Genomic DNA, 25,002 nt, shown 5'->3' with positions numbered 1-25,002 from the left:
ATGGTCAAGTGGACAGTTTGATTTTTGTGTTTGGAGCTAGTTATAAAGAATCAATATTATATCAAGGGGTAACTTTCGTGATAAAGGACTTTAACCAGTCCGGCTATTCATCATAAGTCTGTAGCAAGCAGATAGGTCAAAAGAAATTATATTGCACTAAAGACTGAGTCTTCTTATCTCTCCCATACCAGGGGAATAGGGACAAGCCGATCGATACAGTAGCTGCTGTATACTTCTTGCAATTATCAATAGCTGATTTCGCCTTTTGAGGCCTGCATCTAAAAATGCAAGCTAATAATAATCGTTTGAGCCTCCCTATAGGCAAGGGAGTCAAGGTTTTAGCTGGCCACTGTTTAAGGAATCATCCGTGTTGAAGTGCCCCAGCCGGTCCACCACAGCCCAGATATGTGGCTCAGTGGTCAAAAGAGAAGTGCTTTCACATGGCTTGTGTAGCTAAATGTGAAGACGAATGAGTCTGTGCTGTTGTTTCTCTGCGTATGACATAAAAAGCCATGGAATGTTTGCCTGTGATGCCTACATGTGAAGCTGTAAGCTGACCTGTAATGAACATTCAAGATGACTGTGAAGCACAAAGACCTAGATGGATTTCTATAACTACACACGTGGCTCCTATCTATAAAAATATTTAGACATATTTATCTCGATAGTGTTGAAAGCAAACGGGGTAACAGCAGGAGTTGTGTGCAGTGTGGGCAGGGCAGTTAGCTATATGTTGGTTTATTTAAGGAGAGCATTTTATTTTTATGGGGAAAGTGATTTCAAATGGGTGAGCGAGAAGCTCAGAAAAAGCGTTTTCAAAAAACCATAAATATAGTTTTTGGCTGCACGTTTCCTAGCACCACCCCCAGCCCCCACCGCCCAAATGTAATAGAAAAGAAACATCTTTATAATTGGCACTTGACATGCTGTTTGCGTTGGGCTGTGGTACACCCAGCACAGATTTCCTGTTGATGGAAACATTTATCATCCTGATTGCCCCAGAGTGGCAGGTGGTGTTATCAATTACCTCTTCTTACCAATAATAATATTAGTATGGTAATATCTTTGCTCAAGTGAGAACCAATTAGCGGTCACTTGTCACACCATTAAAGACACAAAATCATGCCGGTTTTAAGGACCTAAAAACAAAAGTTTGGGTGGGGGAGGAACCAGAGACAGGGGAGAGAGAAGAAAAGAACTTTGATTTGGGAGGGGAAAAAAAATGAAAAGAGACAAAAAAATAAAGCTCTAACCTTTGAATACTTTTTATACAAAGTAGCTGGGAAAATAAGCACATTGTAAATAAAGTGCCCAATGCACCGTATGCAAAGCTGTCTTTCGTTTTTGAAGAGCCAGGTAGACTCAATAAACCGGGACATTAAGACAGAACCAAGCCTTCCACCTTCCCTTGTCAAGCCAGTATCCCAGATACGCTTTCTGTAGTATCTGAATAAATGATACAAATTAATCAAACACCTAATTATATGTTCCACTAATGTAAAATATACAGTATTAATTTGTAAATAATATTATTAAGCAGACAAAATAATAACGTGTCGCCTCCAAAGATGAAAACAACATTGCAAGAGTAAAGACAATTAACAAATTAGATTTAATTATAGGGAAGAAAACCCAACTTTTGTTTTTGCTAGTGTTTAGGTATTACAATATTGTAATAGACAGTGGTCATGTGATGGCAAAGACCTGTGTGTTGCCTGCACAAGTCGGTATCCACACGTCTGATGCACAGCTCCGGGGGTCCTTTCGCTTGGGCGAGACTGGAGGACACATTCTGGTACCTCATCTGTGAAAACACCCTTCTTGACACGTTGTCGACTCGCATTGTAGCTATTGTTGGGACTCGAACTTAAGATAGGTATGCTTTCATTAAAACTTCCTGCACTAAATAAAAACACTTAAAGAAAAGTTTCAGACCTCAGTGGAGGGAGGCGAAGGAGAACAGGAGACTCAGGAGGTAACTCGCCTTTTGTTTTCCGCCTCTACTTTGTATTTTATTGTTTTTCTTTTTTTTAATTTTATTGATCTTGAATACCCCAGTCAATCTTTTAAAAGGTTTACAGATCCACACCACCTAGACTTGGCGGGGAATTTCTGTAGGTTCCCCTTCCGCTGCGTCCCTGGCTCTTTCCGTCCAAGTCTTTGCTCGATCTTCTCAACGAAATCCGAGCGCAGAGAGCGCGGGTGTCGAGGTGGAGCCGCACCTACGCCCCGCCGGCCCCACCCCGCGCGCGCCCTGGGCAGGGACTGCACCCCGCGCCCGGGCAGGTCGGACCGCGGGCTCCGCGTGCGGTTTCGCGGCCGCTCGCTTTGTGGCAGCCCCGGCGTCCGCCGCAGCCGAGCCCAGCCTGCCGTGTCTCCCCACTCACAAAGCGCCTCGCGGCTGGCGGACACGTCTGCGATCTGACGGCTCGCTTCTTACAGCTAAAGGGCCGCGGCCTGACATTCGCCTTCGCTGGAGGGACTTAAGATCCTCCCCACGACCGCACACCGTAGAAAATGCAAAACGAGTCGACGGAATTAGACTGTGGCGTTTATAAGTCCGGGAAAGACTTAAGGAAATCGTGCCAGTGGGTCGGAGAGAGTGGGGGACGGGGCTGGGGGGCTGGGGGAGGCGGGCGAATGGCTTTAGGAACAAAAAGGCGGGGGCCGGTGCGCGCAAAGTGGCCCGAAGCGGAGGAGTCGCTGCCACGGGGCCCGAAGGCTGCGGGGGAGCCGGGCGCGGGCTTCCTCTGAGAGGGTTCGGACGCCTCGAGAACTTCCATTTGCTTCTTTTCCCCCAAAGTGTCGTTTTGTAAAAAGAAGGGAAAAAGAATTAACCAGGTCACAACAGGCAGTGCACCTTTAACCAGGACTCCGACCCACTGACGGCCGCTTTGGGTTCTTTCTCTGCTGGGGAGCAGACGTCTACCTTTCCGCTGCGGCGCTGCAACTTCCCCAAACTCCTGCCGTCCTGTAAATTCTGCAAGAAACTTCCACTCGCTACCACCGCCTGCCCCTGCGTCGCCCCTCCTCTTAGCCACTCTTTTCCCAGCAAAGTTCCTGGCCAGCTAGCCCCAAAGCCCTGGCTGGAAACTTTTCACTTCCGAGCGCCTCTGCGCCGGATGCGAGAGCGTCCCCAAAATGCAGCAGCATTTGCCAAAGTTGACGGCGCACTGGCGAAACAGACCTTCCCTGCATCTCCCAGCTTAGCTATAAAAGCGTTACCATGGGGGGATGTTAACTCTAGATTTCGAACATGTTTCATTTTCCATTTTTTATTTTAAAAAATAAAATTACCTAAGTGAATACTCCTGCCACCAAGTAGCAAAACAGAACCAATTTTCAGGAATCTGGCTGGGAGGGGGTGGCAAAAGCGATGGCGGGGTCTCTTTGGAGACGATTCCAACCTGTGCGCTTCCTTCCTCTGTATGATTTTTCTGCGCTTTACCTGGAGCCCAAAGCTGTTGCTTCGTGAAACTTACACAATTAGAGGCGCGCGAGAGAACACCGGCTGGGAAGAGGGAAGGTTCTAGAACGGAAAAGCAATTCCCAGAGAGCCGGGCGAGTGGCGCAGGGCTGGGGTCCACCCGGGGCGGGGGAGGGGGTCCCCACTAGTCAGAGCCCCGCTCCCAGCCACGCGGGGAGATCGCAGCCCTGCGGACGCCCAGGGCTGTCTGCTAGCCGGCAGTTCCCTTCCAGCACAAGACCCTGGGGGAAGCGCCGGGAGGCCATCTGTGCCAAAGCTTCGTACCAGACAGGGCCACTTGTGAAGACAAAAATAATAAATTTAGGAAATGAAAGAAGACATGCTGGGGCGCAGGGCACAAGCGCGAGCTCGGCAGCGACGGGCCTGGAGCACATCCCGGCGGCCGCTCGCAATGGAGGACACGAGCGGGAGTGAGCGCGCGGGAGTGGGCGAGGGCGCGTGTGCGCCGCTGCGGGTGGGGTGCGCGCGAGGGGGCGGAGGCGCGCGCCTGATAACGGGCGGAGAGTGGGTGCGTGTGCCGGGAGCGCGCGGCGCCCGCCGCCCGGTGATGCGGGGCAGGTTCGGACGTGCGCGACCCCTCACCTGCTCCCCCTACATCACCCCCAAAAGTCCAGAACGCGGTGGGCCACGCGTGGGACTTTTGTGGACTTGGAACTTTCAGTCGCGAGGCCTCCGGCACCCTGCGCTCCCTGCCCACGCCACAGGCGCCCGGCACTGCACCCATCAGGCTACGGAACTGGGGGTGGGACGCGAAGCCCCGCGGTCCCCTCCCTGTCCCTGGATTTAAGGAGCCACAGGCGGCCCGGAGGCCTGGCGGGCGGGCAAAGGGCCGGGGCAGCCCCGGTGGCGGCGGCGGGCGGGGCGGGCGCTCAGGAGTCGAGGGGCCCGGGGTAGGGGGGGGGCGGCGGCGGCGGGGAGACAGGGGTGGGAGCGGAGGGGAGGGGGTCCGAGGGGAGGGGAGGGGAGGAGCCGCGCGGCCCGCGCCGCTTCCGAACCGGAAAGTTGGTCTTGCCGAAGTCCCGCCACCCCGGCGTGCGCACTCCGCTCCGCTCCGGCCGCGAGCCTCCGGGCCGGGCCGGCCGCCGGGGGAGCCCGAAGAGCGGACACGAGCCCGGAGAGAAGGTCCGGAGACTGGGACACCACCTGAGCCCGAGCGGGGCCGGCGTGCGGAGAAACGCCGAGGACCAGTAGAGGCAGGCGGCCGGCCGGCCCTCCGCGCCCGGAGAGCAGGAGGCTCGGCGCCCGAGCGCCCCGGAGAGACAAAGGCGCCGGCCGGAGCCCTGCCCGCGGCCGCCCGCTCCGGGAGGGGCGCCGGGCGGCGGCGGGGGGGCGCGGCGCGGGGCGCGGGCGGCGGCGCAGACACTCTATAAAGGGGCGAGCCCGGCGCGCCGGCGGAGAGGCGCCGCGCGGACGCCGCCAAAGTTTGCTGCCTGCGCTTGGGTCCGGGCGGCCGCCGCGGCCAGAGCCGCTCCCGGCCCGCCGGGCCGCAACCGGGCGCCGAAGAGCGCGGAGCCCGCGATGTGAGGCGGCGCCGGTCGCGCGCCCGGGTCCCGCAGGCGACGGCCCCTCCTCGCCGCGCGGCCGCTAATTGCGAGCGCGGCCTCATTTGCATAGGCCGCCCGAGTCCGCTGGAGGCCGGCCAATCGGCGCGGCCCTCTGCTAATAGCCATGCATTATTCACCAGCCTAATTGCTCAGCCCCATGCGCGGCCCGCGCAGCCGCCGCCGCCGCCCGCGCCCCGCGCCCCGCGCCCGCCCGGCAGCCCCGCGCCGTCCCCGCCGGCCGCCCCGCTGATGCCGCTGCCCTGCGAGGGGCCCGCGCGCCGCTAGCAGCATGTCTCGGCGCAAGCAGGCCAAGCCCCAGCATCTCAAGTCGGACGAGGAGCTGCCGCCGCCGGACGGGGCTCCCGAGCACGGTGAGGGGCCGCGGATCGCGGGGCGGCCGGGCGTCTGGAGGGAGCGTGGGCCCCGCGGACCCAGAAAGTGCCCGGGCTCCCGCGAGCCGGTGCCTGACGTGTGGCGCTCGACCCGGGCAGGCCAGCCTGGGGATCCGTTCCTCCGCCGGAGCGCGCGGCGCGGGAGTTTCGGGCGAAGTAAACTTGGCTCGGCCGCCGGGAGTTGAGCTGCGCGCGGAGGCGCCAGGGCTCGGGGACCGCTGGGAGCCCGCGCTGCCCCACGGAGGCCAGCGCGCCTAGCCGGGCGCGGGCGGGAGGGGCCGAGCTGCCGCCTCCGCGCCGCCCCCCAGGCTCACCACGCCTGGACACTGGGGCTGGCCTCTGCGATCGCGGCGCCCACTCGGGAAAGCGCGGCGGCGGGGACGCGTCCCGGGGTCTCCCACCGCCGGATGCGGGCCGGGGCAGCTTTGTTCGGCGCCCGGCGCCCCAGGCGGTGAGCTCTCGGAGCGGATCCGCCGCCCTGACCGCGGCCTCTCCCTCCCCGGCAGGCCAGCGGCGCCCGGTGTGCCCCGAGGGCCGCGGAGCCCGCGAGGTCCGGGCGCGCCGACAAACCAGCGATCCCATTCCGAGGCGAGTAGGAAGTCGGTGTGGCCTGGCCTTTCCTAATGGCCGCCTTGGGAATTAACCCCGGGTGAGCTGCCCCGCGGCGCGGGGGGTGGTCGTGCACGCGGTAGGACCCCGGCACGCTTCTGTCGCTTCTCGGTTTTCTGGGCCTTTTCCTGCTCTTGGAGGCGCCGCGGCCACTTCTGCAGTCGGCTGGAGGGTAGGGACTTCCTGCCCATCCAGGAGGGAAGGTAGGAGCCGCGAAAGTAAGCTCCGGGCCAAGAGCGGGCTGGCCTGGCGCGCCCCAGCCCGGGAAAGTGAAGGCTCGGGCCTCGCGCCGCCCGCGGGTCCCCAGGGTGCGGGAGGGGCGGCCGCGGGGCTATCGCGGGACGCGGGGCGACCCTGCACTTGCCCGGAGCCCGGGCACAGAGTAGTGTGATCCTTACGAAACAGGCCGGCCAACTTTTTGGATTAACCTATTATAAGTGGTTTAGAGCAGATACGCATCTTTGCTTTGGGAACTAGGCTGCAGAAAATAAAAGGAGTTGAAGAGTTTAGCGAGCGGTGCCCTAAAGTTTGCAAAAGCAGGTATTCGTCCACATCGGAATGGAGAAGGGAGCAAAGGCTTCTTACGCGGCTGGGAATTCAGGAATTAAATAAAATTCGTGAACTCGTGAGGGTCTTTTTTGTCGCAGCGGAGGTAAGAGGTTCTTATCTGTGTCGCCTGGTCACCCAAGATTAGAACGGGAGATATGCTAAAAAGAAACGCTTGCATATGGTGGGTAGATTAAGGACAAAGAATCTTTTTGTCATGGAAATGGATTTTTTTTTGTTTTGTTTACTTCATCACATAGAATTTCTCACACTTGGTTTGTTTTCTATTGCCCTCAATGACTACATGATCAAATGAATGGATTTATTTCTGCCGAATGAGAAAGACAGTCTTTCCTTCAAAAGAACTACATTGCATCCCAGTGAGGAATTTTAAAGCTTTATTATTGTGGCTCCTGAATAGCTTAAAATCGGCTTTCACAGCCGCCCCAAAATGCAACAATGTAAATACTTCTCAGCTTTGTAGGGTCGTTATCAAAATGTGCAATGTCTCTTTTTATTAAAGCATATTTTAATTAATAGAGTAAAACCCCTTGTATTTAACAATTAACAAGCTGAGACACTGCTATTCATTTTTAATTTCACTTCAGAAATGCGAGCATGGTGAACCTCCTAGTGTAGCATGTGGAGGGGTCCAGAGCCCTTATTTGAAAACCTAAGATGGAGTAAATTATTCACAAGTTCTCTTTTGAATTCCCCTTGTTGTTACTGAATTTATTTAGGGGTGAAACATATTCAGGATTTTTTTTTCTTTTAACCCACCATGGGATTAAAGTTTTTGTCTAGGCTATGTTTTTCACAATCATTCAGAGTTGTAATCAAGATATTGCCACAGTTCCTGATCATACTTTGCAACAGGCCAAAAATAGCCTGTCTGGGGCTGAGTCTCAGTCAAGGAGTGTGTTCCCGCGATTGTTCCGGAAAACTGTTTAAAAAATAGTTCTTTCTGATTTAATTATTCTGAAGCTGATTGTTCATGGAGCATAAAAGATACTCTGTTCTCTGTTCACTTAAGGAATGTTCATGTATGTATTACTCTGTTGTGCTGATCGCCATTAGGAGGAGAATTAAGTAAAATATTTTTTTTAAGATAAATGGTTGTGAAAACTAAATCACTCCACCATGAATTCAGATATTCTCAGAATTATATTTTGTTAAAAGCAGTGGAAATAAACTATGCATCAAGTTATAAGTGAACTAAGTTTACATTGTTTTAGAAAGGAAGTAAATAATTCCTTTGTATCACTTTGGGTGTTACATGTTAATTAAAGCAGTAAATGCCTGCAATAAAATTGAAAGTTCTTGATAATGACATGAAACACAAATATTCTATGCAAAATTTTTAGTATGGTATGGGCGGGGCAGAGTGCACAGTCACATCAATTTACAGTAAAAGGCTTTATTTCTTTTAAAATAGAAATGTGACTGTTATTTTTCAGGCTTTAGTTTTTAGGCAAGCAGTGAAAAGACAGCTATCCAAAAATGCCTTAGCACTTTCCAGACCTTATTGCAAAAGTGAACTATGATGACGTATGTAGAACGGGAAAAAGTGATAAAGATTTACATAAAGTTCTAAAGTTATTCGGTTGTTAAAGATGTGTTTTAAGGATGGCTGGGACTTGACTTACATTCCCAATAGGTACTATCTTTTAAAATTGCAAAGTATTTCCTTCCTGTTTCTGAAAATTTAGAAATAAATGGGATGCAGTTTTAGGATTCAGTTAATTAAATGTATGCCACCAATATGGAAATCCTTTGAGCCAGCTGAATGTTTTTGTTCTAAGAAAAATTAATTAAAACTTCTAATGATGGAACAGCACTTACACTCCTACTAAGAGCTTTAAAAGGTGTATTATTGCTATCCTTCATTGGATAAAATACAAATTAGGAGGGATATATTTTATTGTCGTTAGGAGGAAAATATGTATATGAGGAAGAACAAAAGAATGTTATAATTTAAATCAGTTTGCCATCCTGTATCTTGTTTGTTTTTTATTTTCTGCCAACTCACAGTTACATGGCTATCTTAAAAATCCTTTAAAATGTGGTGATCCTGTGATTTAAGACTTTACCAGTGGTATTCAAAGACTGTGTTTAAATTAAGGGGAAGAAGGCCCCCAGCCCTGGGTGCTGAGATCTTTTCTCTTTTATCTGTCTGTGCACGGTTTGCCTTCAGCGCTCAGGGCACTCACTCACACACTTACAATTCAGCATTGCAAAGGAAACAATACAGAAGCCACTTTCTAACATCCGTAGGCAGACTGTTTTCTCTGAAACATGAAAGGTAAGGAGTAAGTTAAGCAGGAGGGGAAAGGAAAAGGAGAATTTGCAAACATTTATTTTTAAAATGGCAGTTAAAATCCTAATCTATTTAAAAATGCATAATTTGGCGACCAATAAAAAGTCTGCCAATTAATTCCCACCGTACAGAGAAAGAGCTGATTATGTAAGAGGGATTTTTTTAAGGCACATTTAAACTTCCACAATCTATACATAATCCAATATTTTTAGATCTGTTTAGATCCAGAAAAGGAAGAAGGTATGGACCAACAGCAGGAATTACTTAGCAAGCTGATTATTTTTTGTATACAAGATGATGGCAAAAGCAGGCAAAAGTGGGTCAGATTTCATTTTCAACTACAGTCTCTAAGAGGCTTTGCCATTCACCCCAAGATAGCTCTGAGAACGTTTTCTTTTGGGGAGAATTCAGCAAAGGTGCAACCAAGGTTTCCGTTCTGTACTGAACACCAGTTAGAATTTAACATCCTTAAATGTAAGTATTTTATTTGCATGAAATAAAAACCTGCTTAACTGCCAATGAGGTCATGCCCCATCCTTTAAGGCTGGAAATAGTTTCAAGAAGGAGAATTGTTAAATACTACTTAGAAGAGGAAGAGGTTTTGTTGTTTTGTTAGTTTTCATTTCCTTCATGGTTTCTTGACCAGTTGCCAGGATAACAACAGCCTCGTGAGAACGAGAGCTGATTCCACTGCCGGTGGGCCAGGTTTGCTATCACAGCATGTGTGATGCTGCCCACACTTCGTATAAGACCAGGCGTAAATAAAATCTATGTAGACATTGAACGTTTTACTATTACTCTACATAAACTTTTATATTTTACAAAAGAGCCCTGTCCTTAGATTTTTTTGTTTTTCACTATTACTTGACATAAACTTAAGCCCTATCCTTAGGTTTTTCTCTCTAATTTGAACACTTCTGTGATCTCGAAAGCAGTTAACCGTGTGATTTCCAAGCTGACGAGTAAGGCAAGTCGTATCACAGCAAGTGTGAAATATTAATTGAAATAATAAAATAATGTAATGGGCTCTGTTTATGTGAGAGATCAGGGTTGGCCTGTTTGTTAATTAAAGGCAAGAGCTCGGGTCCAGGGAGACCTGAGGCTCTGGGGTGGCATCCCGGCGCCCCTCCGTGGGCCTGTCTTTTCCAGGCATCCTGGATTAGTCCTGCTGACCATCCCGGACCCCTCCCCCTCTGTGTTCCGGGAAGCCTTGGGGCCGCACAGGGTCCTGCCTGGTGGCCTGGAATCTGTGAGAAGGTGGGCTTGCAGGGGACTGGCAGCTTCCTACTGCTCTACCAAAGGTGGGTGGCTCAGAGCACTGCTGCAACAGACCTGCTGGTTTAACCTTTGCCTGCTTTGCCCTGCCAGGGGTGGCCACTAGATGTCAAGCTCATAATACAATTAGTGCATCTGCGCTGTTGACCTTGGCAACAGGACTCACCAGTGTTCTGTTAAGTGTTAACACTGGCTCTGAGAGTGGACTGGAGACCCACAGGTTTGCCCTGTGCTGCTGGGCTTATCAGATGCCCGGCTAGTTCAGCACAAGTGTTTATAGTTCTCCAAGAGGGAGAGAGACCCGTTTTCTTTTGTGCGGCTGTTACATCTTGAACTGTTTAATTAACCCTGCAGGTGCCGTGGCTCTTGGTCTTAATTCTTCGGCATTCCTGGTCCTCTTTGCTGAGTGCCCTCTCCAGACCGCCGTTTGATTGTTGACTGTAGGCTCAGCGCAGGCAGACGCTGGCTTCAGACCCCGGGCAGAGCTTTTCCTGGAGGATTTTTTTTTTTTTTTTTGCTCATGTGTAAACTTCCCCTGTAGAAATGGAACAGTGTGCAGAGGTGATGGCAAATCCTGGAAATGATTTAATAACCTGAGACCGAGTGCAGGAGTCGACGGTTACAGTCGATGGATGGGCGCCTTCTTCCTGGACACGGCGCAGTGTGCGCAGCTGTGGGGTTCTTCAGGCCAGGTGTTTGTACATCCGAGAGGCTTGGCTTATTTCTTTATCGTCGTGCCGGTGGATATGGAAAGTGAGGAGTTGGGGGAGGACCTAGGCAGTTGTCTGCATAGATGCATGGTGGAGTAGCTCGTTTAGCTTCATGTGTGAGTTTATCTGGACCAAAAAAGTGACCCAGCACAAACCGTGCTTTCCCCTCCCCTAGTTTTGATCGAAATGGTCTGCATTGGCCGCCGAATTTCAGGTTTGTGCGTTGCTCGTGAGGCACAGATAGTGATATCCGTGCATTCATCGGAAGGGTGATTACAGCATAACATCTGAATGAAAGAACGATTGTGCAACCTTGAAGTGCAACAAACATCTTATTATTTGATACAGCGTCGGGCAGATAGTTAAGACAAGTGAACGTTGTGGCTGCTTTCCAGCTGCGTGCGTCCATAAAGGAAACAGTGTTCTCCCTCCCCGGTGCTTCACCCCGCAGAGGAGAACCCGCAAACCTTTTAAACAGAAGGCGTTTGGTGCCTGTGCCACAGGTGGTCTGTCCTTAACACATTTGAGGCGTGGGCCACTGAGTCGGCGGAAGCCGGCCTGCGGGTCAGCGCGGCTTGGGCGAGGCGCGAGCGCCCTCCGCTGTCCGGCTCCGAGCGCACACGCTTGGAGGTCTAGGGAAAGGACAAAATTTTTCTATCGCGTCTGGAATTTCTTCTACATTGTTAAACACAGTAGGGGTCTCTATTTGTCTCCTCCTGTTTCACAGCTTGGGCTCAGTATGTGATAATTCATCTTTCTTTATGGGATTCAAAGCTATCATAAGGAGTTAAAAAGAATTAATTTGCAAGAAAATAGTGTCTCCTAACAATTTGGGAAAACTTGAAAAATGCTTCTTAGATTTTTAAGGGATGGAAAAGGCACAGGAGAAAAGTACAGTTTCCTTTCCTCGAGACCCACGTGCGTTTCCCAGTTACTAATTAAAGTGAAGAGGTTAACATTCGTTTTCCCATAAAGGACAACTTTTGCTTCTCCTCTTGTTAAAAGGAATTAAAAAGTGTAGCAGAATCAAGGTGAAAGTTTGAGCTTGATCAACAAAATTATCAAACACCTGTTTACTGCTCTGTGTAAGTGGTTACTTATTTACAAGGTACTGCCCTCAGGACGCAGAGAATAAAAACGCCTTACTGAGAACTCCACTTAGAATTTTTTTAGGAAAGCGTCATGTGGCAAATATTCTCATCAATATTACAGTGATGCTTTTTACTTGTAGCTTAAAAAGATCATCGGGCATGTAAGCACTCTGCCAGGTCATCTCTACTTGGAAGACCACCTTAGCTTTTGCAGGCAGTGAAGACCTGATCCCTGTATAACATGATCCTTGTATATTGTATAGCAGACCGGGAATTGGAGCTGAGAGAGAGATGGCGCAAGGGGAGGTCCTTTCACACCCAGAGAGTTATAAAGGGGACATTTTTGTTAAACATCCTCTGTGTTTTTATTAGTGAGAAGGGGGAAAATATGTACTTTTAATACTGCCGTTGAGGCCCTCCCTAGGTTGGAGGCCTCTCTCTGAAAGGCGAGGGAAGCCTTTTGCCCCTCCTGTGGCGCACGTGCTCAGGAGTGCTTGAATGGTGAGCGTTAGAAGCCCTGAAAATCTCATGTATAAATAGTAAGTGTGGGGCTAGCTGTAAACTAATTGCACATTTCCTCTCCAATTGAAATAGCTTCAGCTCCTGCGTGTCCCTCCTCCTGACTGCGTCCAGGAGAACAGACCCCATCGCCGGGCTGGCAGCCATGGCCAGTGCATCCTTCATGTTAGCAAAATAAGGTTATTTTCACAACAGCTCCTTCTTCTCGTTGACAGTCAGTCCAGGAAAGCTGTGTGGCACTTTCAGAAAGTAACCTTGACCAAATACTCCTGTTAACCAAGAAGGGAAGATTCCTGCCTAAGTTCTGTTCCTGGGTGCACTGGTTGGCATTTTTCTCCACTAGTTCTAACCCTTGCACAGTCTAAGCCCCTGACTATGTGCAGTTAAGTCTCTTAAGTCATTGATCTGCCAATATGCAAAAAATAAATTATTTTGACATTAATGATAATGTTAACAATGCTTGTTTTTCAATTGTCCCTTTTAGGAAGAAAGAATTTCCTATTGCATTGGAAATAAATTTCTCAAACTTGTACTGTTGTTACAGTGGCTCATGGACATGGCTTTACCGTGAAACAAAAATTTTAAAGCCATATCAACAAATGGATATAATAACTTCTACTTTTAGAATGCAAAAGCCAGTTTCCAATGTAAGTTTAATTAAAAGATAGTTGAATCCGACACAATAGTGGCTTAAAACAATGGCAGGATTAAAGGACTTTAGACGTTATATGATAAAATTTGGAGCTGCTGTCAGATCTTTCCTATAAGGGTTTTCTTGTTATAGAAAGCACTTTTTTAAAGATAAGTACTTCCAGATTAGCATGTCTACGCTGTAACACGATGCGTGTAGCCACTGTAACGAGAAGCAAGTTATAACAACTTATTTTGCGTCTCACCCCGAACGCGACATAAGGTCGCTGCTTTCACTCTGGGCTCAAGTGCGGTCTTGCTGCTTCTAAAGAGCTCTGTCCCCAGTGAAACAGGCTCGCTTTGGTTCTTCTCTCCCAACCAATTCAGTTGAAGTGCTTGTTGTTCTTTAAAAACGTTCTTAAAATATGCACCCAAAATTTCTATTCCACACGTGACGTATTAGAGTCTTTTCATTTGTATTCATTGCATTCAAGACTGTCTTGTGAAATTTGTGCTTCTCTATAACTTTCATGGAATGCTAATCCCACTCAGATTTGATAGTGAAACAAGTAGAAATTAACAATTGAAGTGATCATGTTACCGTATTTCATGCAGACCCCAGTAAGAAAAACCATAGGTGGTGATGCTAAATTATTTGCCCTCAATACGAAATATGAATTGTATTGAGGAATTTTTTTTCTTCACTGATTGTAGTTTTTTAAATATGTTTTAGTTAAAAGGCAAATTTATTATGAAACTTTGTAAAATCCAACAACTGTTTAGTTAGGTTCATTAACATAATGAACTAACAGGCCCTAATGTTCAGAATGCCATTTTCACCCTATTTCCTCTCTTCAATTTTGCTTTCCTTCTTCGATTTTAGAGGCGTACAATGCAAGTTTATTTTACTTTGGCAAGAATATCTTCATTGTGTTTAGGTAATTATCAATTTCCTTTAAACAAAATGGCTTATTATTTGGTAGATAGTGCTTAAATATTATTATTCTGTGCATGGTTTCTACAGTTGAGACACAGTTATAATTTTGCCCACCTGCAGTGGGGGCAGGAGGAAATTACCTTCTCAGCTTTCTTGACTTTGCAGGTGAACCCCACATACTTAGTACATGAAAAAAGCCAATGGAAATGTTAAAATGTATCTTTAAAGTAAATAGAGATTTATTTGGGTTTCTTAAAACCTTAGAGAAAAGTACAGTGTAAAATAAAATCCTGTTTCCTTATTTCACATGCCATAATGTGTTACAAAGAAAATCTGGGAAATGCTCATTTGTAAAGATGAAAGTTAACGTAAATTCTTCTGGCAGTCGTTGCACTTAAAGTGATCCAGCAATCAGCCAATTTCCAAGTGTTTTCTCAGTGAATTGTCCCCAATACATACTCCATATTAAAAAATATATTCTTGTATAGCACAGGGAACTATATTCAACTTTTATATATTCAACTGTTATTCTTTAGTAATCTATAATGGAAAAGAATCTGAAAAAGAATACAGAAATAAAACATAAATATGTGTATATACAAAATAATCACCTTGCTGTACACCTGAAACTGGTGCAACATTGTAAATCAACTGTACTTCAATCATAATTTTTTGGAAAAGAAAATGAAAAATATTCTTTGGACAAAACATACACTGTGTTTAATTGTATAAAACTGTAAACGTATATACCATGTGAATGCTTTTGTGTACCATGTAAGTTATACATTTTTTTCTTCTCTGGGGAATAAAGATGTAAAAATAATTTTTCAAAAAATTAGCAGTATTTAATTTCTCTGTATTTTTCTCTTTTTTTGTAGTTTTCTTTTTAAAAAGTATTAAAATTAAAACTCTATGAAGACTATGGCTGGCATTTTATATCATAGCTTTAAAGTGTTAAAATTAACTTTTAGAATATTTTGTGTTCTGATAATTACACTATTTATGATACAGTATAACACTGATTCCAACTTGATTGCTTAATGCAGATGAACTTTTTAAAATGTCCACTAGTGCTTTTTTTATTATGTGGGTCTGCAGGAGAACAACCCACTGTTATAAACAAATTGTAGAGATTCTTTGCCTTTTTAAAATAGGTGAACTAAAATGTGAGATAGCCCGTGTTTTCTTATCATTAAGAAATTATTTACCTGAAGAGTTGAGGCTTTTTCCCTGCCCTGTTCCATAACCCTTGCAAGTTTCAGATCAGATTTTGCATACATAGAGCAAAGTTAAGTACTCCAAGTATTTATTTTGTTAACGCTGCTATCTGCAGTATAAATCAGCCATGTCTTTGCTTCCAGCTACACTCGACCTCATTACAGACACCGATTCCGCTCCTGCCTCTGTGCAGTAAGGAGACTCCTTGCAGTCTGAGCTTCAGCACTGAATTTAGTTTAAAAGTCTAGCAGGTCTTTATGGGCTGCAGCTCTAACTTTTTCCCCCATCAAATGGTTGAGCCAGTTAAGAAAATGCTAATTGAACACCACTAATAATTTTTTAAAGGCACGTATAAATTACCTGGAAACAGCAGCCTCGCGGGGAGCAGCCGACCAGCTTCGAATTATAGTTTTATTTTCTCCTCTAGCGGAGGGACTAAATGTTTTCACTGGATATTTTTTACAAGTCAGATTTCTCTACTGAAATCAGTGCCGAATCCTTCCTTCCCTAAAACCCTAAACGAGAAAACATGGAGGCTTCTCAGCAAATCCATTTGTTGATGTTTCAACAGTCAATGGTTTTCGGGGATATGGACCTGAGGGTGCGTGGCGCTCACACTCCACTGCGCACGACAACAAAGGGCCGGCTTGAGGCTGTCACTTGTCTCTGTCCAGGTGATTTGTTGCTGTCACTCCATCCGCAAGTTGACAAAAAGCAGTTGCAAGGCAGTTTTACCCAGGCTGGCACAGGGAGCCTGAGCACCCCATTGAGGGCTGCCTGTCACCCCAGCCTCCCCCCGAAAATAGGAGCTGGGCATGTCCTCGGATGTTGGTTTCTCCTTCCTGTATAGCTATTTATTTGATCAGGTGTGAATGAGAATCATTCATTATACAGGGTTGTTATTCGGCACAAGAGGGTAACGGGAGTCGGCAAGTCGCTGCCTACAACAGTAATTAAACATGTGTAACCAATTAGAGGGTTTCCACCATGGCACAAGCATATAATTTGCTAAGTCTTTCTATGTGAATAGATGAAAATAGGTACAAAAAGTGTGTCTGACTACAACATTCTCATGTTAAACATGTCAACATAAATGAACTTTAAATATATAATTTCTAGTTTGTTAACAATCTGTGGGACACGATTGGCTAGTAACAGTAACATATAATTTTGGTTCATTTTGCCAAGAAATATTGCATCTGACAGAGGCAATTAATTGTATTAAACATGATTAATTTTAGGCACAGACTATATTGATGGTATTCGTTTGGTGAATCCTGAAATGTAGAAACGTACTGTATCTGGAGGCAAGTGCACCCGCTAAAAAGATACAGGATTGATGTGTGGATCGAACTGCAAGTCGGGGAGATTGTTTTTCTGAGCAGAGATGTAAGAAGTGCTTATATATTCTTTGTTATATTTACAAATGAAAGTATTTAGCTGAAATTTCCTCCATGAAATAAATGCCCATTGATTTGAAAGGTTCTGTAGAATTACATTAAATCTGTAATGTCTCCGCACGGCATAAAGATAATAAATCTCCGTGGTCCGAGCCCAGGAGAGAGGCTGCAGCCGGCTCCCCTGTCAGGTGCTGACGTGAGTTTGAAAGGTTACAGATTAGTTTAGCAATGTTAAGCGAACTGGCAAAGGCATCTCTGATTTTGCTGGAAATGAGGAAGCCGGATGGTAGGGGAGTCCTAATGAGCCCATCGAAGGCTGGCTTTGTACCCAACAGACAGGGTGGCTGCAGATTGTATGAAAATATTGGAAATCAATGGCTTCTATGGAATTTCATTAAGAAGCAGTATCCACAATTGATAGAGCCTCATAATTTGATGGATTGTGCTAAGAAAATGATTAGCTAGCTAGAAAGAGTCAGAATACACACGCCAGGACGTCAGAAATGTTGAAGTGGGGTAATTTGTACAGAATAAAAAATATTGATTTTACTTATGTGCAAAATTTTGAGATGGAGGGCGGGCTGTCTCTCGAGACCCGGCTGATGTAATGTCTTGCTTTTTCAGCGGCCCCCGGGGAGGGCGCCGAGGACGCGGACAGCGGCAACGAGAGCCGGAGCGGAGGCGAGGACACGCACGTGTGCGAGAAGTGCTGCGCCGAGTTCTTCAAGTGGGCCGACCTGCTGGCGCACAAGGAGGCTTGCACCAAGAACCCCCTGGTGCTGATCGTGGGCGAGGATGAGCCCGCCCCGCCCTCCGAGGACTTCCCCGAGGCGTCCCCAGCCAGCTCGGCCAGTGAGCGCGCGGACAGCGAGGCTGCCGAAGAGGCGGCGGCAGCGGCGGCGGCGGCCCCGGAGGGCGGGGAGGCCGTGGAGGCGAGGGCACCGGAGCGGGAGGACGAGCCCATGGAGGTGGGCGCGCCCGCGGACAAGGGCTTCCAGGGCCCGGGCGCGGCGCATGCGGGGCAGCCGCCTCCACCGCCAGGCCCCGAGCCGGCCCCCGGGGCGGCCTACGGCATGCCCAGCACCAACGTGACCCTGGAGACCCTCCTGAGCACCAAGGTGGCCGTGGCGCAGTTCTCGCAGACCTCGCGGGCCGCGGGCGCGGCGGGCCCGGGCGGTGGCGTGGCGGCCGCGGCCCTCCCGCTGATCCTGGAGCAGCTCGTGGCCCTGCAGCAGCAGCAGGTGCAGCAGCTGCAGCTCATCGAGCAGATCCGCAGCCAGGTGGCCCTCATGAGCCGCCCGCTGCCGCCATCCCGGCCGCCGCTGCACCCCGGGCCGGCCGCGCACCCCACCCTGCCACTCTCGGCCGGCACCGGCCCCGCGGCCACGGCGCAGGGACCCGCCGCCCCACCGGCGGCCTACGAGGGCCCCCAGCACCTGGCTGCGCCGGCGTCCACAGCCAGCACCCCGCACGTCGCGGGCGGAGGCCCCTCGGTGCCGGAGCCCGGTGCCCCCGCGTGCTCCGGTGCCCCCGCGACCTCCACGGCCTCCACCCCAGCGGCCGGCGCCTCGGGGTGCGCCTCCCGGCCACAGAACGCCCCCACGCCCCCCGCCCTGGGGCCCGGGCCGCTGCTCACCTCTACACCCAGCCTGCCAAGCCCACTGCTACCTCAGACCTCCGCCAGCACCGTCATCTTCCCCAACCCGCTGGTCAGCATCGCGGCCACGGCCAACGCGCTGGACCCCCTGTCAGCCCTCATGAAGCACCGCAAGGGCAAGCCCCCCAACGTGTCGGTGTTTGAGCCCAAGGCCAGCACTGAGGACCCCTTCTTCAAGCACAAGTGCAGGTTCTGCGCCAAAGTGTTCGGGAGCGACAGTGCCCTGCAGATCCACCTGCGCTCGCACACGGGCGAGCGGCCCTTCAAGTGCAACATCTGCGGGAACCGCTTCTCCACCAAGGGCAACCTGAAGGTGCACTTCCAGAGGCACAAGGAGAAGTACCCCCACATCCAGATGAACCCCTACCCGGTGCCCGAGTACCTGGACAACGTGCCCACCTGCTCTGGGATTCCCTACGGGATGTCGCTGCCGCCAGAGAAACCGGTCACCACCTGGCTGGACAGCAAGCCAGCGCTGCCCACTGTGCCCACCTCAGTGGGGCTGCAGCTCCCACCCACCCTCCCAGGCGTGGGCGTCGGCAGCTACGTGGACTCCCCCAGCCTCACCCCCGCCAGCCGCTCCCCGCAGCGGCCCTCACCCGCGTCCAGCGAGTGCCCTTCTTTGTCCCCAGGCCTGACCAGCTCCGAGGCAGGCGTCCCGGTGGCTGCGGGATCCCCGCAGCCAGCACCCGGTGGATCTTCCCTGCCCAAGACCGAGCCCGTGAGCCTGCCCTGCACAAACGCCAGGGTAGGGGACCTCCCGGCCACGGCGGGGCAGGTCTCCACCACGTCTGCCCTGGCGGACAGCAGCGCATCCCCAGGCCTCTGCAGCCCGGTCCTCCCGGCCGGGGCCGAGCCGTTTAAGGCCAAGTTCCCCTTCGGAGGGCTGCTCGACTCTATGCAAACGTCCGAAACCTCCAAGCTGCAGCAGCTGGTGGAGAACATAGACAAGAAGATGACAGACCCCAACCAGTGCGTCATCTGCCACCGCGTGTTGAGCTGCCAGAGCGCCCTGAAGATGCACTACCGGACGCACACGGGCGAGCGGCCCTTCAAGTGCAAGATCTGCGGGCGTGCCTTCACCACCAAGGGCAACCTGAAGACGCACTTCGGCGTGCACCGCGCCAAGCCGCCCCTGCGTGTGCAGCACTCCTGCCCCATTTGCCAAAAGAAGTTCACCAACGCCGTGGTGCTTCAGCAGCACATCCGCATGCACATGGGGGGCCAGATCCCCAACACGCCGCTGCCCGAGGGCTTCCAGGACGCCATGGACGCTGTGCTGCCCTACGACGACAAGGCCGCCGATGCTCTGAGTGCCTGCGACGACGACATGGACGACAACTCCCTGGAGGATGACGCAGAGCTGAAGGACGCGGCCGGCGACCCAAACAAGCCACTGCTGGCCTTCTCGGGCTCCTGCCCACCCTCCCCGCCCTCTGTCATCTCCAGCATCGCCGCCCTGGAGAACCAGATGAAGATGATGGACTCGGTCATGAGCTGTCCGCAGCTGAGTGCCCTCAAGTCTCTGGAGAACGGGTCTGGGGAGAGCGACCGTCTGAGCAACGACTCGTCCTCGGCGGTGGGCGACCTGGAGAGCCGGAGTGCAGGCAGCCCGGCCCTGTCTGAGTCGTCCTCCTCCTTGCAGGCCCTGTCACCCGGAAACAGTAACAGCGAGAGCCTGCCCTCCAAGTCCCCGGGCCTTGGCGCCCAGGAGGAGCCCCAGGAAACCCCGCTGAAGACGGAGAAGCCGGACAGCCCGCCCCCCGGCCCCGAGAATGGAGGGGCGCTGGACCTGACGGCCACCCACCCGTGCCGGCCGGCCGTCAAGGAGGAGGCCCCCTTTAGCCTGCTGTTCCTGAGCCGCGATCGGGGTAAGTGTGCGAGCACTGTGTGTCGTGTGTGTGCCAAGCCCTTTGCTTGCAGGAGCGCCCTGGAGATCCACCTCCGCAGCCACACCAAGGAGCGGCCGTTCGTGTGTGCGGTCTGCGGGCGCGGCTGCTCCACACTGGGTAACTTAAAGCAGCACTTACTGACCCACAGGTTGCGAGAGCTGCCTCCCCAGTTGCTTGACCCCAACTTTACTCTAGGTCCCAGCCAGGGCACCCCGAGCCTGGGCCCTGGCTCCACGCCCACCACCATCAAAACGGAAGTGAACGGGCACAGCAAGGCCGGCCTGCTGGCCGAGGGTCCGCCGCTGCCAGCTGCCGTCCAGGTGCCCCCTGGGCCTCCGACGGTGATGAGCCCTGGCCTCGCACCCATGCTGGCCCCCCCACCGCGCCGGACCCCCAAGCAGCACAACTGCCAGTCGTGTGGGAAGACCTTCTCCTCGGCCAGCGCCCTGCAGATCCATGAGCGCACCCACACTGGGGAGAAGCCATTTGGCTGCACCATCTGCGGGAGAGCCTTCACCACCAAGGGCAACCTCAAGGTGAGGGTCGCCCGGGACCCCCCTCACCTCCTGTGGTCCTGGCTGAGGGGTACCCCCAAGAGAGCGTGCATGTGCCGTGTCTATGAGTGTTATGGACGAGTCTGCCTTGTATGTGTGCCCAGGTATGCGTGTTCCATGTGGCGCTCCCACGCACGTCCAGGGCCCAGTGAGGAGCTTGCCTTCCGTGCCGGTCTGTCCTCCCCTTGAGAGGCTGGTGCCGCCTAAGTGGCTGCAGGGTGTTGGGGAGATGCACACTTGCGGCCCTGAGTCCAGTGGGTCACTGATACCAAAATAGCTAGGCTTTTAAATGCTTCCACGTGACACGAGCACTGCTGATCCTGTCCAGAGGCCAGGGCTTTGATCTGTGGGTTTGTCCACGTGATTGCCAAGAGGGCCCGGTGGGCATTTGGCAGAAGCTTCCCAGCCTGAGGGCCAGGGGCAAACGGTACAATGATATAATGTTGGTATCCAAGATGCAGCGAGGCAGCCCATCTTCCCTGGAGGCAGGCTGTATGGCCAGCACCACGGAGCCATTCAGGCCAGCGTGCTGCTTTCTAGCCCAGGTTAGCTGCATGTGGGGTTTCAGCAACCCCCTTCAGTAGGCACTGTGGACGTGGTTTCCACTTCCTGAAGGCCACCTGAGGTCCTTGCTGACCACAGGTGCCCAGACGTTCCCTCTCTGTTGGGGAGAAAACCAGAGAAAGGCACAGAAAAGGCAGGAGTTACAAGCAGAAGATGATCTGGGTATGGGGGGAGCTTTGGGACCCTCCAGGTGGCCTGTGGGTCTGACACCTTAGTGGGGAAATCATGCTGTCAAGCTGTGAACTGATAGGAGTGTCCATCAGCTCATCGGTCAGCTTGCCTTGTACTTGACGAAAGGAGTGTTGCAGGTTCATGTCTCAGATGTTCAGAAAACCTCACCTAACAAGTTTGTTGTCCCAGATGAATGCTCAGGCTGGGGAGGAGGGGACGGAAAGGAGCTGGAAGGCGTCCCCTGGCCCCGGATGCCCTGTAACCAGAGGCTGGGCGCGCTCACGCCTGAGTGTGGCTCTGTCCCCGCAGGTGCACATGGGCACCCACATGTGGAACAACGCTCCCGCCAGGCGTGGCCGCCGCCTGTCGGTGGAGAACCCCATGGCCCTGCTGGGTGGCGATGCCCTGAAGTTCTCAGAGATGTTCCAGAAGGATCTGGCCGCACGGGCCATGAACGTGGACCCCAGCTTTTGGAACCAGTACGCTGCTGCCATCACCAACGGGCTGGCCATGAAGAACAACGAGATCTCCGTCATCCAGAACGGAGGCCTCCCCCAGCTGCCCGTAAGTCTCAGCGGGAGCGCCCTCCCCCCACTGGGCTCCCTGGCCGCCGGGCTGGACAAGGCACGTCCAGGCAGCAGCCCGCCCATCGCAGGGCTGGACAAAGCCAACTCGGACACGGGAGGCAGCCGGCCGTTCACACGGTTCATTGAGGATAACAAGGAGATTGGGATTAACTAGCCACGTCCCTGCCCTGTGGGTCTCCTTCTCGGTTCACCCGGAGCAGGAAAGACGTCACCGGGTGGCCGCCCGAGGTGGCCTCCTGCGCTGCCCGGTTGCGCCTTTCGAGGTGAACTTGGGAACTCAGCAACCTTGGAGATAGATCTGAGTCAGAAAGAGACGTCTTCCGAGAGCCGCCTCGGAAGCCGAAGGGGCTCAGACCACATCCGTTCCATCCCTCCAGAGCCCGCCCTGTGCCAGGGAAACTCGTCCGGTGGTCTTGTTGGAATTAGTTAGAAACTTGAACTCTGTCTTTAGAACTCTTATCTCAATGACGTGGTCCAGTGCGCCTGACGCCGGTCCCGCACAGCACCTTCCCCTGTAGAATTTATGACGTTCAGATGATGCGGGTCACAGACAATGCAGCCTGACTATAACGGCAGCTTTTGTACTGCAGAATACATCTGGCTATGTGAATTTTTTTTTTTAAAGCAAGATTTGTTTTACTATAAATAAGTGGGTGATTTCCATGCAGGCAAAATCGTGAAGTTCTGTTAGGAAACAGCATGCTTTTCGTGTGCAAGCACCTGTCAATAACAAGCCTTTTTTTTTTTTTTTTTTTAATTTAAATGTCTGTAGCTGCTATGTGGACAGTGGTCTCTAGTGTGGTCTGTAGCCCAGCAATTGGGAACAAGTCACAGACAGACGTCACCGTGAATTATTCACAACATTATAGCAGTTGTGAGTAAATATTTCACATTATCAAAGCTGTACAATAAAAAGGTAATGTTTGTATAATGTGGTTGCAAACTCTTAATTTATACTATTGCACTTTTAGTATTTTGTATTAGGGAGGTTTGTCTATAATTTGAAAATTTTAAAAGATGTAAAGCATTTTATAAATAGTACTTTGATTGAAGGAAAATGAAAAAAAAAAAAAAAAGCTGTTACGGTCTTAGGTCAAACGATACGAGAAATCTGTGCTCCTTAACCAGGAAAACCACCAGGACTTTTCCGTTCCTCAGTAAACTAGGGCCTGCCATTTCTTACATTGAGTGATTTAACTTTTCTAGAAAGCGCATTTAAAAGCTTGACCACCCCCAACAGAACTCTGGTGAACTCGTCTTAGGGCTGTGGCACCAACATAAGCCGGGAGGGGGGAGCCGAGCAGCTGCCGTGCGGGTGTGATCTTGCTGTCCCCGCTGCTGCTTCCTCGCACGCCCGCGGACCAGATCCCAACTGCCTGCAGGCCTGGCGTTGTGTCCAATAAACCGAGAGGTGCCGGGTGTCGGGCAGTATAATCCATCACAAGCGGGACATGTTCTGGTTTCTGATTTATTTATTACCTTCTCAGAAGCAAACGAAGCGCACTGTGGTCCAGTCACTCGAAGTGCAGGCTTGTGCTGGTGACGGTCAGCTGCTCCGAGTCAGGGAAGGGCCCCGGGCAGGTGCAAGCGGCTCGGCTGAGCCAGGCCGTGTGGACAGGTGGTGTGTTCTACCTCATTCTGTGTGCTGCACGCGTGCCGGAGTCTGAAAGTGGGGCCTCCTCCGACTGCACGGTCCCCCGGGTCATCGTGCCCGGGGGCAGCGCCGGGAGGCGAGCCTTGAGGAAGGAGGCAGGCAGTCGGCCGCCTCAGCAGAGACCGAGCTCTAGAACGATCTTCCTAACAGAGCCCCAGCAAGCGCAGACCACATCGTGTCACTGAGCAGAGTTTCAGAGCCTCACAGATGAGCAGACCTAGCGGTGGTTTCTGTCGGAAAAGAGCACGGAACCCTCCCACTGTTTCCCACAGAGGTGGGATGGAGTGAGCCCCGGGAACCCTCTCTTCTCCCAGGACGGGTGAGGGTGTGCCTGTGTCGGGAACAGAAAACAGGTGCTCGGTGTCGCTGTGTTTCAGCAGTGAATGTTGTTATTATTTATCTGTGTCCCTTTTGGTGTGATTTTTTTTTGGGGGGTGGGGGTCGTATTTGGTACCATGTAGTGTTCTGTCCTCCCAGAAAGATGTGTATATACCGTGAGAAAAGAGAAATGTAAAGTGCTGTACATAAGGCAGCTCGCGGCGGGCAGTGAGACTGCCCAGCCTGTGTCCGGGTGAGGCTGTCCCTCCGCACGGTGGAGAGACACTTATTTTTCTATTGCAGCACCGTGCAGGGCCGGGCCCTCCCTGAACCAGTGCAGAGTTGTTACCCAGATCCAATATTTTTTATGACGAAATCTGTGGCTTGACACATCTACTGATTGAAATGGATGTCTTAGTCTAGGTTCCTATTTTTGTCATATGGAATTGAATAAAATGCAGGATGTAATATTATTTCTGAATGGCGCTCCTTGATTATTCTAATGGAAAAAGTGGCATTTGAGGTTATGGTCATTGATGGTGGATGTATATTTGTGGTGTTTCTCCAAGGACAGTCAGTCAGGTCTGACAGCTTAGATTTAAGCCATATCTAAGCGTGTCTTGATCGGTCTTGAAATTTTCATGTTTCACCTTTTTCTAAAATAAAAATACAGCCTTTTGATTGTGGTTTTTTTTTTTTTAATTTACATCTTTGATGGAAGAAGATGTGGTAGAAAATGTTTAATGACTAGAGACGGTTGACAGTGTCCATAAATGACTGTACTCTGAATGACCCTCCCGTGGTGGGCCGTGAGGAAAACCTCAGTTCTTTGGGTCCCTGGAAAACTAAATAGCTGTGCCTCTAGCCGTGATTCAAAGAAGCAGGCCAGGGAGGAAGGTGCGGGGCCCTCCCTGAGCCTGTCAGTCCCAG

At 51.1% G+C, this 25,002-nt stretch overlaps 1 protein-coding gene across 2 annotated transcripts; it reads left to right on the top strand.

Moving 5' to 3' along the window:
• Positions 1-5,320: 5,320 nt before the first annotated feature.
• Positions 5,321-22,963, top strand: SALL3 (spalt like transcription factor 3). Of its 2 annotated transcripts, XM_070361794.1 has the most exons (4): positions 5,321-5,402; positions 17,300-17,643; positions 17,674-20,760; positions 21,823-22,963. In XM_070361794.1, exons 1-4 carry the CDS (start codon positions 5,321-5,323, stop codon positions 22,252-22,254), a joined length of 3,945 nt encoding a protein of 1,314 aa, XP_070217895.1. In that variant the 3' UTR covers positions 22,255-22,963. The 2 variants fall into 2 exon arrangements, with proteins under 2 accessions (XP_070217895.1, XP_070217894.1); XM_070361793.1 differs by having other exon boundaries at positions 17,300-20,760.
• Positions 22,964-25,002: the final 2,039 nt, after the last annotated feature.

The sequence above is a fragment of the Bos mutus genome, chromosome 24 (genome assembly GCF_027580195.1).
Source record: "Bos mutus isolate GX-2022 chromosome 24, NWIPB_WYAK_1.1, whole genome shotgun sequence".
Classification (NCBI taxonomy): Eukaryota; Metazoa; Chordata; class Mammalia; order Artiodactyla; family Bovidae; genus Bos; species Bos mutus.
This window is presented reverse-complemented; position numbering and strand designations above follow the sequence as displayed.